General features: G+C 37.3%; 1 protein-coding gene across 1 annotated transcript in view; it reads left to right on the forward strand.

The window, feature by feature from the left end:
* Positions 1 to 22,102, forward strand: part of LAMA4 (laminin subunit alpha 4) — a 1,355,623-nt gene that overhangs the window by 445,656 nt on the left and 887,865 nt on the right. The window contains exons 8-9 of the mRNA XM_044061904.1: positions 7,738 to 7,833; positions 18,992 to 19,143. Coding sequence (XP_043917839.1) covers positions 7,738 to 7,833; positions 18,992 to 19,143 — 248 coding nt within the window. The remainder of the gene's footprint in view (positions 1 to 7,737; positions 7,834 to 18,991; positions 19,144 to 22,102) is intronic.

Consider the following 22,102-nt stretch of genomic DNA (forward strand, 5'->3'; position numbering starts at 1 on the left):
ACAGAAATGGTATAAGAGACCATAAAGGGAATTTGTTCAACAACATCCTCTAGTAGACTGCAGAAATAAAACATGATATGCCCACAGACTAGAAAACAAATGTATGCAATTTTGAAAAAACTGTGGACAGATGAGAGTAAACCAGCCTCAGTGAAACTCCAAAGTCATTTCTGAAGAATGATACATTAACTGCCAGCTTCTTCACTGGCAGTATTTTGTTATATCTCCCATAACAGAAAACTATGAAATCTGCTAGCTTTTTGAAAAAGTTCTGCTTAAACGATAAATTACCCAGTTTACCTCTCATGAAAGAAAAACGTTCCTAATCAGTTTGTCCTCTATATGTGGTTCCTCAAAGCTATGTGTACAGCCATTCAATTCAAAATTCATTTGATTTGATTTTCTTGTTTGGGTAAGGAAATGACTGGTTCAGTATATATCAGATATCATATTCATTATATAGGGGATTTATTCTTCAGATCCTATTCCTCCTTTAAGTATGTGCTTCAGGAATTCTTCTAACTGATGCTACTCTAACGAGAACTGAATTTCTCCTGGAAAGAAACTTCAAGTGAGTAGAATTGGATGACAGAGAAGGAAGCACAGAAATCCTCTCTCTTACAAAATTTTAATTCCTAGCTGATGTGTCTGCCTAGGAGTTCTTAAATGTGCATTACTGATTAAGGTGACATAACTTTGGGGCTGACAGCTAAAGCAGATTCAATAGAAAAGCAAGCAGACCTGGATGAAAGCTGTGCTTTAACAAAAGTGTAAGCAAAATCTCTCTTAAACAAAAGCCATCAGGGACTGTAGTGCTTGAGAAATGTTATTACTATCAGAAATGAGCTTGTTCTGATACCAATATATTCGCTGTGAAAACCGTTTGCCCTGGTGCTGATTGTGACTGAAACAACTGATTAAGCGAACATGGAAAACGATATCTCCCTATCCTCAATGACAGTCTCCAGCTCATCCCATTGATCAGAACTCCTGCTTGTTACCAGGGAGATGATACACAGAAACCCTCCAGCAGGAAATGTTCCTTCCCTTGGTTTCCTTTAAGCCGACCATGCCTTGCAAATTTTCTGTGAAAGACAACACCAAGGGGCATCATCAAAAGTTGAACCAAACTGCCTCAAATAACTCCCATTCAGAGGGGCAGTGGCTTTCTACCAAGATCCTCCTGCAAATCCCTCACTAACAGTGAGTTTTGACTTTCTCCTGAGCCATTGAAGTGTGCTGATTGTCTGTACATACATTGACACATGTGATAACCTCAGCCCTCTTGGTTCCTGGTCATTCTCAGCTTATTCTTGACTATCCTCCTTCCTTTACTCTTCTCAACACATTCCTCCAAATTCCCTTATGTTCTCTGTAACTTTCACTCCTCTTGGTTTGCCACTCCCTTAGGTACCTTTCATGTAAATGTGTTTGTCACACAAGTGAAACATATATATCAGGAAGTAAAGCGAGAAGGAGAGGACAGTATCTTTGGTGTTAAATCTCTGCCTGCCGTTATTTCCCACTGTCTCTATCACTGAAACATTGCCTTTTTCTGGCTTTCAGTCCCTGGATCTGACCAATATTCAGATCTCATTACCTTCTAAGCTTCATTCTCCTTCTCAATTCTGTCTTGTCCCTCCATCTCCTTTGCACTCCAACAGAATGTGTCTCTGTCCTCTGAACCATCAGATTAGTTCCTGAGTCCAGTCTTGGTAACTAGACGATTCCATCTCTCCACCTTTAATTCATCTGCATCTTCTCCTGTAGTCTTCCTTTAAACTAGTCATCGGCACACTTTGTGATCATCTTGATGTTGTGTTTACACTTTCCTTATCTAATCCACTTTTCTGTGTTCGCTCTTCTGCTTTCTGTTGACAATTCTAATATTTCTAAAATATATGTTGCCTCTTCGCCTCCTAGTTTAAAACTGATATCTTTCATTCAACTTTCAGTTAGTTTCCTTTCTGGGAATATGAGCCCAATGTATGCCATGTGCAGGTCTGCATCCTCCCATTGCTGATATCTTCTGTTCACCACTCTCTCCATCTTCTTGAGAGGTTTTAATGAATTTCATGAGATTATAAACCCTTCCTTGATCATTGGTAAACTATGCTACAAATTTTCCATAATCCTCTTTACTTTCTCTGTTTTCCAGTTCACAGTTAAAATGTCAGGATACCTGATCTATATCCCCACAGTTTATCGTTATTTTGGAAGCAATGCTTTTCTGTAATTAAATAATTTATCAGAAAAGTTCTCGACTATTTTGAAGAACTTTGAAGAACATATCAAGAAAGGCAATAGTACAAAGCATTACAAAGCATCCATGTCCACAGTGGGATGTTCAATGGTGCAAAGCATCCATGTCCACAGTGGGCTGTTCAATGGTGCAAAGCATCCTTGTCCACAGTGGGCTGTTAAATGGTGCAAAGCATCCATGTCCACAGTGAGCTGTTCAATGGTGCAAAGCATCCTTGTCCACAGTGGGCTGTTAAATGGTGCAAAGCATCCATGTCCACAGTGGGGCTGTTCAATGGTGCAAAGCATCCATGTCCACAGTGGGCTGTTCAATGGTGCAAAGCATCCATGTCCACAGTGGGCTGTTCAATGGTGCAAAGCATCCTTGTCCACAGTGGGGTGTTAAATGGTGCAAAGCATCCATGTCCACAGTGGGCTGTTCAATGGTGCAAAGCATCCTTGTCCACAGTGGGCTGTTAAATGGTGCAAAGCATCCATGTCCACAGTGGGGCTGTTCAATGGTGCAAAGCATCCATGTCCACAGTGGGCTGTTCAATGGTGCAAAGCATCCATGTCCACAGTGGGCTGTTCAATGGTGCAAAGCATCCTTGTCCACAGTGGGCTGTTCGATGGTGCAAAGCATCCAAGTCCACAGTGGGCTGCTCAATGGTGCAAAGCATCCATGTCCACAGTGAGCTGTTCAGTGGTACAAAGCACCCATGTCCACAGTGGGCTGTTCAATGGTGCAAAGCATCCATGTCCACAGCGGGTTGTTCAATGGTACAAAGCATCCATGTCCACAGTGGGCTGTTCAATGGTACAAAGCATCCATGTCCACAGTGGGCTGTTCAATGGTAAAAAGCATCCATGTCCACAATGGGCTGTTCAATGGTACAATGCACCCATGTCCACAGTGGGCTGTTCAATGGTACAAAGCACCCATGTCCACAGTGGGCTGTTCAATGGTGCAAAGCATCCTTGTCCACAGTGGGCTGTTAAATGGTGCAAAGCATCCATGTCCACAGTGGGGCTGTTCAATGGTGCAAAGCATCCATGTCCACAGTGGGCTGCTCAATGGTGTAAAGCATCCATGTCCACAGTAGCTGTTCAGTGGTACAAAGCACCCATGTCCACAGTGGGCTGTTCTATGGTGCAAAGCATCCATGTCCACAGTGGGTTGTTCAATGGTACAAAGCATCCATGTCCACAGTGGGCTGTTCAATGGTACAAAGCATCCATGTCCACAATGGGCTGTTCAATGGTACAAAGCATCCATTTCCACAATGGGCTGTTCAATGGTACAATGCACCCATGTCCACAGTGGGCTGTTCAATGGTACAAAGCATCCATGTCCACAGTGAGCTGTTCAGTGGTACAAAGCACCCATGTCCACAGTGGGCTGTTCAATGGTACAAAGCATCCATGTCCACAGTGAGCTGTTCAGTGGTACAAAGCACCCATGTCCACAGTGGGCTGTTCAATGGTACAAAGCATCCATGTCCACAGTGGGCTGTTCAATGGTACAAAGCATCCATGTCCACAGTGGGCAGTTCAATGGTGCAAAGCATCCATGTCCACAGTGGGCTGTTCAATGGTGCAAAGCATCCATGTTCACAGTGGGCTGTTCAATGGTACAAAGCATCCATGTCCACAGTGGGCTGCTCAATGGTGCAAAGCATCCATGTCCACAGTGGGCAGTTCAATGGTGCAAAGCATCCATGTCCACAGTGGGTTGTTCAATGGTGCAAAGCATCCATGTCCACAGTGGGCTGCTCAATGGTGCAAAGCATCCATGTCCACCGTGGGCAGTTCAATGGTGCAAAGCATCCATGTCCACAGTGGGCTGTTCAATGGTGCAAAGCATCCATGTCCACACTGGGCTGTTCAGTGGTGCAAAGCATCCATGTCCACAGTGGGCTGTTCAATGGTGCAAAGCATCCATGTCCACAGTGGGCTGTTCTTCTTCACTTTATATGAGTGCATGCAGGTGAAGATGTGCCTTGGTGGAGAGCTTTCCTAATTTCTCTTTCCAGCTCTATATATTCTCTCAGGTTTGGTGAATTTGCTCATGGTTAAATAGAATCACTCTTTTAATAGTTCAGTAAAGAAGCTGCCAAGCTCACGTCCCAAGACCCTTTTGGATTTTACCATAATACAGCTTAGTATCAAAATAGTGAAATCCGCGTTAGCATTTAATGAAAATGGTGAAAAATAAGGCCGAAAACTGTTCACAGAGTATTTAATATGTCAAATGTTCGGAAGCCTAGAATCGACATTCAGCATTTCCTGATACGTTCATCTTCCACAAAAACAGCTGTTGAGAAATCATAAACATTTTTACTGTTTTGCAGGGGGGCTTATCGCACTACAGTGAGGAAAAGAGTACTTTTCCTGTAACCCACTGTAGTGCTATCCAGTTGTAAACAGAGATGCTCAAAACTGTGAATGCAAGCTACATGTCAACATTTCGGAGGGAAAGGGATTTCCACTCGCAATTTTAAGCTTTTGCACCTTTACCCTCGACCTTATGAATGATGGTAAGGTGAGTTTCAAACATTTGATTGTAAAGCCCATAATACATATATCTGACCATCTAGCTTGCTGCCTTGCCTCTAAGCATATTTTCCAACTCTTAACACTTTTTTGCATTTTTCCTTGTTTTTCTCTGCTCTCAGCAGCATTCTTTCCTCCTCCGGCTTCTTTAGCCTAAATCAGAAGCTCTCCATTTATGACCATTGGTATCATACTGTTTGATTGACCATGTATATATTGCCCTTGATGCGGAATTTCTTCTTGAAAAGCATGCACATCTGTTCCTCTAGCACAGTATTTCTAAAGGCAGCTATTTATTTCCCTTATCTTTGCACTCCATCCACCTTCAACTTCCATTCTCTTCAAAGAATATGCTAGTTTGATATTTTTGCTAACACATGCCCAGAGTTCTCTGCATAAATTGGCATCTTGTTCAGCCTTGCTAGCAACCCCAACCCCATTAAAATTGTTTATGCAAAAGAATCCTGGCATGTTAAAAGTACATATAATCATAAAACCTATTAAATATAGGGCACAATTTGAAAACACTTTGTCAAATGCCTATATGCAACAGATGTGTTATTGTCATAATAACTGACCCCTAACAATGTTACATACGTGAATTATATAAGGCTACTGTAACTATTGTTGCTCAGGTTTTGTGCATGTCTGTGTGTGTCTGTGTGTGTGTATGTGTGTATATATATATATATATATATTATATATAGATGCACATAAATAAGCAAATACATCAAAATACATAAGCATACAACACAACACGCATCACAAAACCAACAGTATAAAAATATGTAACAAAAGAAAGCAAGAAAAAGTGATACAACTCTCTTGATGTGTCACTGCTGGATTGTACCATACTGCTGGATTCCTTTCTTGTTAAAACATATAAAAGTTGACCTACATGTACAACACAACATTAAAAAACACATCAGAAACTTGACATTCTTTATTGGCACAAACACTTTCTCAGCTCATCCACTAAACATATCCTCGCTACCACCTATTTGCTTCCTTCTCTAGTATATGGTGCCCCATTACTTATTAATTTGCAGACTACCCTAAAAACAAAGCTTGAAATGTGCTGTAACAAAATAGACAAATTTATAGCTAACGCTAAATATTCTATTCATCATTGTATAGCTTTGCATTCTTTCAACTGGTGTATCTACCTCCAACTCACAACTGCTCACAAAATAATCCACAAACCCTGGCCTGCCCTGCCCTCAGCTCATTACTTAACAACTATCTTCCCAAAAAAGCCCTCAGATCTAAAAGTAAACAACTTCTCATCGAGCATAAACCTAACAAATCCAGTGGTCAGTTTCTGTACTCATATTCTGCAGCTAAAGCATAGTACTTTCTACCCTTAATCATCAGAGCTAACAAAAACTTTGCTTTCATTAAAATTATTTTAAAAGAATTCCTCTCTAAGACTTGGATCTACTTCTCCTCCAATCCTGGCTAAATATTTTCTTTTCCTGCTTCAATTTCTTTTTTTTTCTCATTCTATTACCTTGACTAACCTACTTTCCTCTTATCCTTTCAATGTACTGTTTAACCTTAACCTCTCTTTTTAAATCTTGGCTTCCTCTCTTTAACCTGTATATATCCTTTATTCTCTAATTTATCATGTTTTTTATTCTTATTAGTGTAGTTACTAGAAAATGAAACTTTGTACCCTATTGTTCTTTCTGTACTTTTTACAACTTCTATAACTCCTCTAATAATAATATCTGGCTAAAATATATGGAAATATTCTTATCCTCTATTCTATATCAACACTGACTTTTCACATGTATCATCTACTTAGTAGAATAGCCAAAAAGACTTATTGTTTTTGTTTATGTTTTGACTCGCATTGTAATTTATGTTTCATTGTATTACATACAGTATGACTAATCAATATTGCTTATTTCTGTTTTTCCTGTAGCTTTTCTCCATGGGCCTCTACTGAAAATAGGTTCTTTTTGGCCCAGTTGGACTGGCCCGGTAAATAAATGTCAGTAAATAAATAAATCCTACTGCAGTAAGCAGTGCTAATAGGGCTATTGTCCCCACAGGAAGAAAAGGCCACAAGGGAAGCAAGCGTGCCTTTGGACCAGGAGTTCCTAGGGGCAGATAGAGCGGTGATTGACAGTTGCTCAGAGATGGCAAATAATGTATACTGCTGCTGGACATGATACCAGTGTTTATCTGGATGCCTGACTGCCTGGCATCTATGTCTTGAGACCACTGTTATGGGTGTTATGGCTGCTGCAGCCATGCCTGCTATCATACATAGCACTTGATTCAGGAGAATAGGCCTTCTCTGAACAGCAATACTACCATTACTTTAAGTATTCAGCAGATTATTATTGGAGGGCAGCTGTCCGTAATTTTCTTCATTTCCATGACAGCAACACAGTAAATTTTGTTTCTGTGAGCAGAAGATTAGGACTCTTTATTCTGTATTTCATAAAACTCAGTGTTTTGTTTTTTTTGGGGGGGGGGTGTGGTGTTCCATACAAACTATGTTTCTGCTTCCAAACCACAGTTTCTTGCTGTTACATTCCCTTATATAGCTATTCAGTATCTGTTTGTTAACAATATGAGGATCATGTTTGTATTTCGTTTGTTAAGTTAAACAGAAATGAAAATTATCAGTGAATCTAATACTGCTCATTTCCTAAACATACTGGTACTTGAAAGGTTCATGCTCACTTGCTTACTGTATAATAATCATTTCCTGTTTATCTTCTATAGCACTGTAACAATGTGGTAGCTTTTGGTGCTGTAGTAACTGCTGTTTCTATAAATATATCTGTATATGTATGTATGCGTATAGATAGAGAGATACACATTCAATGTTTGTATTTTTTGCATATACACCACAACTAAGTAGGTTATATGTGCCCAAATCTATTACAGTAAAACTGATAAACATGATTCCTGTATTCTTATATGTAGCATGTTTGTGTGATGGAGGACCGTGTGACAGTCAAACAGGAAAATGTCTGGAGCATTCTGATGAAGAACCTGATGACACGGAGTGTGACCCTGTCAGTAAGTATTTTATGAAAAAGTGGTAGTTTGTTATTTGTATGTTTATGAAAAAGTGATATTCTGAAGGCTATTACTTCTTGACTCTGTCCCAGAAATATATTCATATATTGTTTTATGATCATGAAACTAGATAAAAACATATCTTTACATGATTGTGTCTTTAATGTGGAATATTTGTTCCTCATGCAATTTGTATGTGATTTGCAATAAATCAGCATCTGAAAGATTATACACTAATTTAGGAACCTTTCTTGGAATTAAGTTTATAATGGTTATATCAAGTTTTTAAAATTTTGTTATTTTTAAACCTACATAGAATAACTTAAAGCAGTAATGCAGTGTTATAAGAAGTGATCTTTCAAAAAAAACTGCTTTAAATTTTCTACTGTTTACAACAATTTAATTTGCTAGCAGACAGTGCTTCTTACTGTAGCACAGAAATGAATCCAATTCTAGTATGAAAAAAAAAATGTTCAAAAGTTAATTTTCACTGAAATGTCATGCATCCAAATGTGATGTTAGTTAATTTCATAGTTTGCAACAGTTTGAGTCATTACTGGAATCAGACTTCTCTGATGTATTTTACATTTGTAATGTCCAGTGTCCTTTGGTAGTTTGTCTACTTCCCATCCCTTCTAATCTCAGGTAGGGAATGAAATCATGTCTTAAGAGCACTATCATATGAAAGGAACATACAGGAATGCTTTACTGGCAGATTGTGCCAATTCCGTGTCAGAAATACAATACTTGCTAATACATGTCCCAACACTTTGAAAAATAATGAGCAAAGGGGGCATTATACATGAAAATGAGTCTTAAGTATAAGGGAGTGGTTTCCTGTTTAGACCTTGAAGTTATTCCTTTGAAACTAGCTGTGCTAAATAAAAGGATTTTCTTGACAACCACTTTCATATTACGGTAAAAAAGAAAGAATTATCTACCCAAGTTCCCAGGTCCCGAGCTACATTTTATTTTGTAGTGTACTCACTGTATAGCTATTATAACATTCGTCTCCAGTCTTTCCAGTCTCTTAACAGATTCCTAAGGTGTGGCCAGAAATGGACACTGCACAAATGATAAAGGTTTCAGAATGATTTATAAAGGTGGAAACTAAATACTAGAAATTATCTTTCTGGTGCACTGCCAACAAGCTGTTCTCTGAGCTTCTATGGCTCTACAGTACTTTATATAACCAAGCTGCTTTAGTAAGAATCTCTCAGTCTTTTCCATGTATTCCCTCATATCCCTCCATAATAGTAATTCAGGGTTCAATATGCAGAATGTTTGTAATGAAATTTGACAGGACCAGCATCAGTAGTTCTGCACTGGTATTAGCCTAGAAAGAAAGTCAGTCCTAGTTCTTATATGTTTGTATTATGCTTTAAGCAATCTGTACTGTGAGGAATATAAGATTAGCTAAAAGGATTTCTTTTTTCCAATTATTTTTATTAGTTTAAATGTATCAACAGATTATAACTTTACATTATGAGAGAAACAACGTATAAGCCAAAGAACAAAAAAAAAAACAAAAAAAAAACAAGATAAAAAAACAGGTAACTATTAACAAAAGAAGTCTAAAAAGCTAAAAGGATTTCTAATATGCTGCAACATTAAAACAGTATTGATGTACTGTGTTGGTCATTGAAGTGTTTATTAGATTGCATAAAGGTTTACAAAATAAAAATTAAATATTTTGAAAATAAAACAAAATTTCTGCTGTTTGTGTGTCAGCTATGGGTTTGTTAAGTATCTGTCTAATCTGAATCTGGAAGAATTACTAGTTACTTTGTTCAAGCCAAATAAATACATCTGCAGAACAGATGTGTATTAGTAAATGTTTATAAAAGTACATCCAAATTCCTGTTTAGTTCTGGTGCTCTATGTTGACATTATCACTGAAGTTCAACTTTGTCCATGTTCAGACCATCCAAATAAACACATTACTAGGAAGAAACAGAAAAAAATAGAGCAGATAAATTACAACATATAAATGAAAACTATTTACTTTGCATTACTAACAGCTACAAGCACAACAATTATCTGACGCTGCCTTTCTTTCAAGCAAAGTCTGTGTATAGCAGTGAATCCATCACATGAAATGACAAATTTGAGACCGCAGTGGGGTAAGCTAACATGTCTGTTAAATAAAGTTGGCTTTATTATATACTTTGGAATGTATCACTTGATTGAAAACAGCAGTTTCCCAAGCATTTATCCATTTTAACATTTCAGTTACACTGGAAGTGTCCCATCATACATATTACACAGGATACAGAAACGTACAGTAGTACACTGTGGATGAAAGTACCTATACTCTAACAAAAGGTATATTGCAGCTTTACACGTATTTTAGGTGAACAATGATTTAATGTACCCCCATAGCCTTCTTTATTTGTTGTGTTAAGATATTTGCCATTCATTATTGATACATGAGTTAAAAATCCAAAGTGCGTCAAAAAAATTCTGGAGTAATCTAATTAAAGTCTAGACTAATTTTACATAAACTGAGGTTTGTGTGGATATGCATTCTGTTGGTGTACTTTCTAGAACTGTATTTACTTTTCTGTACCATTATGTCCCAGTTGTGATGTTGCATTGATATAAACATATTTTACATTTATCTTATAATTAATCTTATAATGGTACTTCCCTGATGCATGCACTAGTTATCAAATTTGTTTTAAAACAATATATAATGCAAATTCATATTTGTAATGGAAGAAAAATGTATAACATGCAAAGCCCTATTTAAATAACAATTACTTATAACAGAAAAAATGCAAAGGTTAATTCTTATTTCTGAAAATAAATGTGTGTGTGTGTGTGTGTGTGTGTGTGTGTGTGTGTGTGTGTGTGTGTGTGTGTGTGTGTGTGTGTGTGTGTGTGTGTGTGTGTCTATGCAGACACACACACAAGCATATACATACATAGGGTAATGCTGAATTTCATCAAAGCACTTTTGAGCAACCCACAGCTTGATGAAACAGAATGATCATGGCCTGATGGATCAAACTCGTTGGATCACACAGGAATGGACAGGAATAGGAGTGCCAAACTTGACACCCCTGCAGGACCCATGTTAAAGGCCATTCCTGAGATTTGCCTAGTCAAAATTCATGAATCTGCATATATTCAACAATTTTGAGATGCCTGTGAATAGGCTTGAGGATACTGAAAAGGAAGATGTGAGAATGATAGAATTAGGTTAAATCAGAATGTAATATTGTTAGAGCATGGATCTGTAGGCTTAAGATGACTCTGAATGAATATTGCTGCCTTGTTTGTGATACAGCTGGGTTAGAGTTAGTAGAAGGGGGATGAATAGTATAGAGGCTGGTCATATAGGCCAACACTGTGAGTGATGTGTAATTCTTTATGATCACAGAGTAATTTGTATTCTATATTCTACATCTCAGCAAATAGCACACAAATGCAGTAGACATTGCTTAGAAGGCCACAGCAGGTGTACATACCATCCAGCAGAACAGAGGAAACATAGACATTGGGAGCTACAGAAAGTTCAGGTGGATAAGATACACAACTTAAGAGAAAGTGTAAGAAGCTCCTGGTGCCACAATAGGAATGGATGAAGACATAAACAAATGCCTGATACAGGTGGCCTTAGAAGGATCATATCTAGGTAGTGGGTCCTGACAGGGACTAGACATCACAAGGTGACAAGGTAACCCAGTTCAAGTATGGCTGGTATGGAAGAATATTGTTAAAGAGCTTCTTACTTCATAAAGAAAAAGTAGGTAGAATGTGTCAGTTATAGCCAGAACCAGACGGTTAGTTAGCTGTGAACATGGCTTATGCAGATGACAACTGGGAAATGGTCTTGGATGATTCAGACAAGAAGTCGAACTCAAAATGGCAGACCTGTAGCCAGTACTGTATTTGGGGCAAAGAGACCTGTGAAAGACATATCCCTTTGCAACTCAATGAGAAGGTGTGGTAGGGACAGCATATTGAAGACACAGCGAAAAGCTGCCTGCAAAAAGGAATTCCTAACTCTATGAGTATTGTCACCATCATGTGCAGCTGGGGTTGTCCAGTTTATGTAAATGGAGCACTAAGGACTAGGACAAATTTTCTTGGTCTTTCACGTGTTCTTTTCACTGTCATATTTTCTTGATTTATTTATTTCATTCAACAAGCATGTAGATGGACTGGTTTATAGACCATTTCAGTCAGTATATGAGCTAGAAGTAAAACAGAACAAAAAAGTAATGAGGTATGGCATTTGCAAGTGAAAAATCAACAGTACATTCCCAAGCAATTATACCTTCATGAATGTAGTAATAGTTGACTGATGTGACAAAACAAGCAGAGATAAATATTAATAGTCTAAGGCAAAATTTAAATGCACTAAAGCTGAATGCATAAGAAGAGTAACAAAAAAATAGACAACTGGGAAATTCATGGCTAAATGTAACAAAGTTTTATGTTACAAAGGACATGACCAATGTAAAATGAAGTGAGAGAAGAGTAAAATGTGCATAAATGGCAAATTATTACCAGTAAAAAAGAGGAGTTTTGGCATGACTTGCTGGAGGGGCAGAGCCTTTAATCTAATTGTGGAGGAGACCAGAATTGAGTGCAGATGACAAGCGGACTGGGGATGTGTCTGCCCTTGGACCCAGGGCATGGCCACTCACAGTATCCACACCTCATTGCTCATGCCCAGCCAGCTAAGTGACACCAGCATGTTTTTGGAAGCAGGGTCTAATTCATACAAAGCTCACCTTTACAGAAAGCAATGGTGACTCTGGTCTGTTCCACTCCCATGATCACCTGTAGCATTAGATCTGGAAATCTTGGCTTGGGGTATGGTTATGCTACCGTAGTGCCATGAACTGATGACAGAAGAAAGCTTACAAGGAACAATCCCAGCAGAGAAGATCATCCTGTTCAGTGATGACCCTGACTGGCAAAAAGAAAAGTTCATGATGAAAGAATAGCAAATGAAACTGGCCAGACGATTGTCACATAGAGCACAAAGAAGAAACTGTAACCCGAGGCATATCACAAAATAATGAGTTATGTAGAGAGTGCTGAAAGCATGGTAGAGAATGCTGGCAAGAAATTGCTTTGCTGATAGGAATTTAGTGGGTGAGACTGATATAGGATGAGGCAGGTTATTCACACATTTTCAGATTCAGGAATGAAAATTACTGCAAAAAATTATGATTGGTTTTATGCATGGACAAAGTTACTAAAAATGTTCTTACCAGAAAAACAAATCACTGGATAACATTTGATGTCACAGATTACTACACCACAATAATGGAACTCATAGATTCATAGGTCCATAGGTAGGTACTAAGTTAACTGCCCTTGGAGGCCATTATAAGCCTAGCCTGTATCCCTTTTTTGTGCTCGAATTAACTAATCCTATTTGGTTAGAGCTTGGCCTCACCATCCCATTATGTGTCTGGACATGTAACTCATATTTCACAAGGCTCTAAAGAAGTACCCAGTAAAGTCCACCTTTACCAGACACAGAGGTGCATCCACTGATCTCAACAGTAGGACAGAAACACAAGCAGGGCCCATTTATTCCTGTTTCACTAACTGAGACAGTCTAAGACTATGTCAACAGCAAAGTGCTCCTTGACTCTGAAAACTTCAGCTGGAAGCAAGTACAAAGCACAGACACACACACAAAGCTATAAGGTACATTCATATACACACACACACACACACACACACACACACACACACACACACACACACACACACGTATACAAATACATATATCTATATGTGTGTGTGTGTGTGTGTGTGTGTGTATATATATATATTTTACATATATGTGTATAGGTATAGGTTTGCTATCATTTATGCGATTCTGCCATGTGCAAGTTAATGTTTGTGTGAACCGATTGTGCAAAATGTAAACATTTACTACTCAAAATGTCAAAAGAAATGGCTGTGAATGTTGAATTCAATGTAATTCACACAACGGCTATTAATTTGTGAAATGCAGCTTTCCGTTCAAGGCTGGGACTTGTAATAACGGTGATATTTGAGAGAGCTGTAGAAATACACAGCAGTATGTTGCCATAGTGACGGTAAAGGTGTCCTCACATGATTTGCCACATTACAGCCATGACAACGAGTTATATCAGTAATTTCCAGGCAGCCTGTCTTGAATGCAACATTCCCATGTGATTTCCACCTCTGCTAACACCGTGCAATATCCAACACCTCTGTTTGTGCACAATGCCACAGCCATCATCCATAGTATATGCTTCTTTTCAAAACAATTCAATGTGGAAGGCAGGAACACACAAGAAAACAGTCAGGAAGGCTCAAAGTACCACTGCTTAATATCCCAGTTAAAAATAACAGTGTTTAGCAACAAGCTCTGCAAAATCCCTACACATAAGAGTATCCCTTTGAGATAGGAATCTTTCAAATGCATTCTCTTTCTCCTGAATACGTCTTCGTTTAGGTGATGCTGGAACACAGCATAACATTCTAGAAACTAGATCGTCTACATGAGTCTGCTCCAATCGAATTGCATGGAGGACATCCAAAAGGAAAAGCTTTTTTCTACCAAGTAGGCTTTGGAGACATCTATGGCAGCCCTCTATAGCATTTTGTGACCTGGAGAACCCCTCTGCACAGGTGTCAAATTAGTTCCAGAATGCAGCATTGAAGAGAGAGGGAATCCTCTCCGATGTGCACCCCCACATCCCATACTGCCTAAGGTATGTTTCCTTAAAGAAGGAGCACAAGAGCTTTGCATAACCAGGCATATCATTTTCAATGCTAGTGAAGGTGGGTAATATGTCTTCTAGTGTGAGAAATGCAAGGGCAGGTATTTGCTTGCATGGCAAAGAGAAAGACATATTTCCTCCAAATTCACTAGCCAGATGTAGTTTCTGCATTTGGTACCAAATAGTTCGGCAAAAGTGAAACCAGCAGCCTTTGGCAGCTGTGTTTGGGAAATGCCATTAAAAAGAATGTACTGCCCCTTTATCAAAGTCACTAATAATCATCCTGGGATTTAGTGTTAGATTATTCTCCTGACACAAAGCAAATACATTGGACCAAAATATATAATAACCTATTTCAAGTTTACTGGACAATGAACCATATACAACAGGAATTATTTTCCGGTGATCACTCCCAGGAAGTGGGGAGCAAATACTATATACTTGTTTACAATCATGACTGCTGATGGGGAATGTTCCATCCACTAAACAATATTGTGCAACACATAACATCTTTAATTATCTGTAGTGATTAAGACAATGTTATTACACAACCCACCATCCCTATCATGTTTAATTAGCAGTGCACCATTTTTTATAGGGAACATGTCTGCCATTAGATCTTTTACACTTTTAAAGTCCTGAAATGTGGACACTTTCACCCTATTACATGTCCTAATGACAGTTTCCTTCAGGGCATTAGCACTGGGCAGCTTTGTTACAACCTCAGTGGATGTAGTAGCCAATTACAACCTCAGTGGATGTGGTAGCCAATACCTTTGAAACTACCTTACAAGGGTCCTCAAATGATTGATCTGTCCGCCTTTTAATACTAAGCCTTATTTTGTAAGCTTCTGGTTTCACAGGGTCAGGATCATAATAACGAGGTGTACGTTTCTTTAGTGTTTCCCCGTCTGGTGAACTCTCAGTTATACATCTCCCCTTACACCTCTCTTTATTTTTTAAAATACAGTACCAATATTTCCTGCTTAATGACACATTCTCTGAGTAGTACTGGTATCCCGCGATAACCAGCATGTCATGACCCTTTTGTGTACTTATTGTACTATATGTCTGTTCCAAAATGCCTGGATTGCATGCATCATCCAGAATGTCATCATCCTGCCAACAAAATTTAAAAATTCCTTGTCACAATCTTACGATTTTATATGTGTTGTACAATGTACATATTCAACATGTGCACTTATGGTTACCTGTACCTGCATACTGGAGATACTTCCAGTTCTCGTGGAAGTAGAACATGTTTCTGTATGTTAATCCTTACTAGTAGTTCTGGTATACTCAATCCTCAGTGCTCAGGAAATGAGTTATCACAACTGACATGTAGGCAGGTGGGTGCGTGAATGGATGTGCCTTCGTTGAAGGCTGGGCATCGGGCTGGCACCTCGGCACTGTAAAAATCCACTGCCAATCATTAGCGGACTGGAGTTCAGCTGTGGCGACCTCTAACTGGGAAAAGCCGAAAGACATTGGTCGCATAATTATTGCTGAATGTCTATTGTGCGAAATACTCTTCCTATTTACACAGGTGGAATTCGTTGTAACGTTTTTCGCAAAAACAATACTCCAAATTGGACGATTTGATATTAACAAAGTCATATAAGGTAGGGTCAATAAAATGCTAGTAAATCATATATATATATATATCATATATATATATATATATATATATATATATATATATATATATATATATATATATATATAGATCTATATATATATATATATATATATATATATATATATATATATAGATATATATCTATATATATATATATATATATATATATATATATATTTTTTTATATATATATATACAAATATATATATATATATATATATATATATATATTTTATATATATATATATATATATATATATATATATATATATATATATACATAACTACAACCCTGATTTAATTATTTCTCTTTCAGTTTACTTACTTAACTGCAGTACTATACTATCTACTATATTTGCTTACCTGTATTTAAGCCAAGGATTTCACAAGGACTGATTATTCAGACTATATTGCAGGAAACTATGATACTTACTTAAGTATCTTAATTATCCCAGCTTTATACACTATCTCGTTATATTCTAATTGCACAAACCACTTTATCCTTAATGTTGCAATGTAATAATGTTCTCCCATTCGATTCTTGCTGGAGCGCCTTCTGTGTGCAGTCTGCATGTCCTCCCACGGTCGAGTGGCATTTAAAGACATGCAGGTAGGTGCATGCATGAATGGGTGTGCCTTCTTTGAATGCTGGGTGTCGGGCTGGCAATTCGGCACAGTAACAATCCACTGCCAATCGTGAGCGGACCAAAGTTCCACTGTGGCAACCCCTGACTGGGAAAAGCCGAAAGACATTACGTTGTATGTAATAATGTACCAAGATTTTTACCTTGCTCATTCAACTGTCTACTGCAACTCTTGCATAGTTAATGTACTTATCATGTTGATCTATTCTGTTGTATGTATTGTGTGTTGTATGTATTATATAATTGATTGTGGAGATTTTCTCCTCAGGCCTCCACTGAAAATGGGCTCACCATGGTCCAGTGGACCATCCCAGTAAATAAATGCAAATAAATAAATATATATATATATATATATATATATATATATATATATAGATATAGATATATATATATAGATATATATATATTTACACACACACACACAAACACACACACACACACACACACACACACACACACACACACACACACACACACACACACACACTTACTTCTCTGTCTATACTGTCTGTATAGGTGTGTGTGTGTGTGTGTGTGTGTGTGTGTGTGTGTGTGTGTGTGTGTGTGTGTGTGTGTGTGTGTGTGTGTGTGTCTATACATACATACCATGTAATATATGGGTGCAGTTGAGCTCTCATTCAGTCATCGTCCCATCACACTTAGTCAAAGGTTTTTACATCAAAACACACTTCTGTGAGTACTACTGATCAGTAGAATGCATAGAGAAACTACAAAACAGATCTATACCACAGATAACTAAATCACATTTAACTGACAAGTATGAAAGCCTGCAGAAAATGATTGTCAGCCAAGCACCATTATAAATATAGGCTATAATTCATAAAGAATCTAAGCATTTGCATAAACTGCCTACCACAAGTAAGTGAATTTACTTTGCCATGAGAAAATACAATTCAGAGTCAGCTATGACAGTAGTGAGGAAACCATCATTATCAGCTCATTAGCATATCACTGGATCACACTTTTATCGTAAGCACTGGCAGACCTATAACAGGGGTAGTGTTTACCCTGGTGGCCCGTTCATCATGGTGGCAATTGCACCCCCTGTACTCTCACACATATTTTCACAGTCATTTTCTTGATTGTGCAGACTTCAGTAAGACAGAGGTTAGATTCTATCTATTTTAAAACATTAAGATCCCTCTTCTAAATACGCTATATTTAAATCTATACACTCTAAACATTTTCATCCTGTCTTTGCCCTTTCATTTTTTTGTAGGGTTGTAGAGGAAATAGTATATGATCATCACTAGTGGACTCTTCACATTACATGATCTCTTTAATCTGAAGTACTTAGGTTTTAGATCAGGACACATGACTGTCTGCCATTGCTTGGAAAGTGAGTGACCCTGCCAGGTTGGTTGCATTTTTAAATGTATTGCTAATTAGGAGATTTCCAGTATTCATAATCACACAAGACTTGAAGGAGTCTTGTATACCACATCAAAGGCAGAAACACCAATTTCCCATTTTTGAGCAGGGTGGGACTATCTGAGTATTAGAACAATGTGTGATGTTCATGAAATTTGGTATTTTACGTGAGAGTACCTACTACAACCTGTATGTCTTCTTATGTTTATTACTTATAAGTTATCTGTACAAGAATCTATTTTAATTTGGAACATGTTTAGATGCATTAGCAACATATAATATGATTATAGTTATGACAGGAAATTCAGTTTAAAAAACATTGGTTTAATTGCCAGATTTCATCACCTGAAAAGGGAATTTCATTTTTTAGATAACTTAGTATTCTCCATCAAGGGGCATTTGCACTTTACAAATTCTAAAAGATATTGCATTTGCAGAATTTCAAACCTAACATATCCGTTACATGTATAACCAAAATAGATGGAAAATGTTTGGAGACATTTTTCTTCTAAAATGCCATATGTGGGACTTGAGTACCTGTGTTCTAGATCAAAGAGAAATTTATCACAACTACTGCATGTGCAATAACTCACACATGCCTGAGATCTTTAATTGAAAAGACTATTAGGTATAAGGCTTAGCCAAAAACAGTCTTGAAAATAGCATTTATTTTGGAAGTCCTGAAGCTTACATTTATTTTGGTAGCTGTTATTTCTGATTTTTAAAAATGATTTCATTTCTTCTGTTTCTTTTACCAGTGTGTGATAAATGCATATGGGACTCGATGGATGACTTAAAATCAATAAACGAAACCTTTCTTGAAGCTACATCCAGCATTGAAAGCATCTCCCTTGAAGTCAATGCTCACAGGTACTTGAGTGACCTCAATTCTACAGTTGCTGAATTCAAGGTAGGAATGTATAATCATTTTTTTTATATTATACCAATCCTTCATAAAGTATGAATAACCTGTTGCCAGAATTCTCTGCTGTCCCTGCTTTAGATGAATGTTCATATTTTCTGGCCCGATTTCCCCCTGCAAGTGATTTGCCTGGTTTTGAAAGGTATGTCCTTATTTTTAGGATTGATTTACCCTTTCACACAATTTTCTGCCCCCCCCCCTCCCATCACACATGATGTTTGAAGCTGTTTAGTACACAGAAAACCACATTCCATGACCAATATACTAGCAGCACCAATAATTTAAACGAAGAGGAGACACACCTGACATCTCTGGTTTTCTGAAGCAAAGAAAAATGACCTTGTCATTTAGAATTGTGCAGTACAGTTGAATAACGCTTGTGGATTTTGCACTGCCTGTTTAATAATGTGCTTATATTTTTCCATCATTTTTGTCCCTCTCTGTTTTTGAACATGGGTTTCTGAGTAGTAATATACCACATTCCTACTGAAGCAGGAAGAGTTTTATGTTATTTGGTATTCACATTTTATGGTAACCAGATGCCCAAACTTTTTGCTAGATTTTCTTACTTTACAAGGTCCTTTATTCCTATTTTCACTTTTTGCATGTTCCAAGACGTGCCTGTTGCTATGCCATCTATAATAGTTTTAGAAATTGACCTTAAAACCATAAAAAACATAAAATGTTTGTGAGGAAGCTCAACTTAAAGGTACAATTTCATGGCAAAATGAATGACTCTGTAAATAAACAAATTGATGAAACTAATAAAAAGGCCTAGCAGCTACTGTCCACCACTACATCAAACATTAACTGCTTTCTAAGTGAAGTGTGAGATGGATATCAGGAAACTACTTAAAAAACATCCTAAGGAAAACACTTTATAACTTAATACATGGAGAAAGAAAAGCATTGCTTGAGCTAGGCAATGACAAATCCAAGATCATAATGAAGGCAGACAAAGGAGGAGGTATTTTCATGACTGATACAACTAGCTACAACCAAAATATAGAGAACATGCTGAAAGATAAAAGTCTTTATGAGTTATTTACCATGGATGACATAAAAAGTGTACATGATGTTTGGAACACTAATATCATCACATTTTAAGAAGAAAGACTTATTACTGAAAAGTATTTATAGAGCCTATGCCCTCGTTAACTAACTTTTTTTGGAATACCAAAGCCACACAAGAACAGAGAAGACCCACCCTATAGACCGGTGGTGGCAAGTGGAGGTTCCCTTACTGAATCCATGGCCATCTACCTTGACTACTTGCTGAAACCTTTAATAGAAAAGAATAAGTCATACATAAGAGACTCGATGGATTTTTTGAGGAAAATAAAAAACATTGTAGTGGAAGCTGACAGTATTTTATTAACTATCAATGTAGAATCCTTATACATGGTACTGCCTCACAATTGCTGTAGAAAAGCAGCTATGGAATCATTTAAGAGACATAATCAAGGCACGTAGGCACAGCTGCAAAAGTTAAGCAAGTTCGTTAATCTAGTACTGGACTTTAATTTCTTTACTTTCAATGGCAAACACTATAAACAAAAAATTGGTATAGCTATGGGGGCTGCCATGGCTTCCAGCATAGGTGACATAGCCCTGGGCAAGTAGGAAAAGGACTTTGTGTTAAACAACACAAACTACATGGAGAATATCACATGCTATTTGCATTTTATTGATGATATATTTATTGTGTGGGAAGGCGACACATTGCAGCGTAGAGATCTTATCATGTGCCTCAATCAAATTACCCCCTTTCTGAAATTTGCCTTTTCCTACAACTCTCCTTCAATCATTTTCTTAGGTATGCAGATTTCCAAGGACACCAACAACAACAGAATCATCACTGATCTGTTCAGAAAACCAATGAGAGTTAATTTACTACTCCACAGTAAAAGTCTGCATCCTGCAAAAACCCAGTACAATGTAATGAAGTCCAAGGGCTATACATTACGTAAAATAACCACAGAGATAAAACCCTTTCTGAGAAACCTGAACAGTTTAGAAAATGATTTCCTTGTGAGAGGCTATGAAAGTCAGATAACCCATTATAGAACTAAAAAGGATCGAAACACCTTCACTCAACCTCCCTATTAGGAGAATATTAAAAAAATTCCACTGAAAATAACAAATGCAAAAATAGTTGCATCTTGACATGCACTCTGGATTATCATGTTATCAAAAATGTTATTAAAGAAAACTGGGCCATAGTCACAGGAAACCCTTATCTAATTAACATCTTTGGTGAATCTTTTGTTTACTGGAAGGCCAGGAGCATTAGAAGTTTTGTTGAATTTAAACCTAAACTATATCAGAGAAACACTCAAAAATGTGAAGCTAATTGTACATTCTGTATATATATATATATATATATATATATATATATATATATTATACAGCAAGGTGATCATTTTTATTGCCCTTATTTAAAGAAAATCATTAAAACCAGTGCAGAGGGCGACTGTAACACTACAAAAGTAATTTACAGGGCATAGTGCAATGAATGTGATGCATTTTATGTGGGAAAGACTATAAATAAACTTAAGCATAGGATTTCATGTCATCTGCCAGAAATCCACTCTGGTTGTAAAAACAATGCACTAGCCAAACACCCTTCTCTGCATAGAAGACACACAGGTTTTAAGTTCCAGATACTGGATCACATAGACATGGGTGATCTTGAAGATGATATCCTGAATGTACTAGAAAAACGTGAACTCATATGGCAATTAAAGCTGAACTTTTTCAGAAAGCCTGGACTAAATTATTACTGTTTAGTTAAAAGTATGCTAGAACTTAGAAAATTACAGCATTATTTACAGGACTAATTTTATGTTATTTTTCCACTATCCTTATTTAAGTATTGATTTTAGTGTTATTTTACATGGAATGTTCACTAACTTTATAAGGACACTATTTTCTACTGTCCCACACT

This window comes from Protopterus annectens, chromosome 2.part0 (genome assembly GCF_019279795.1).
Source record: "Protopterus annectens isolate FY-2018-M chromosome 2.part0, PAN1.0, whole genome shotgun sequence".
In the NCBI taxonomy this organism is placed as follows: domain Eukaryota; kingdom Metazoa; phylum Chordata; order Ceratodontiformes; family Protopteridae; genus Protopterus; species Protopterus annectens.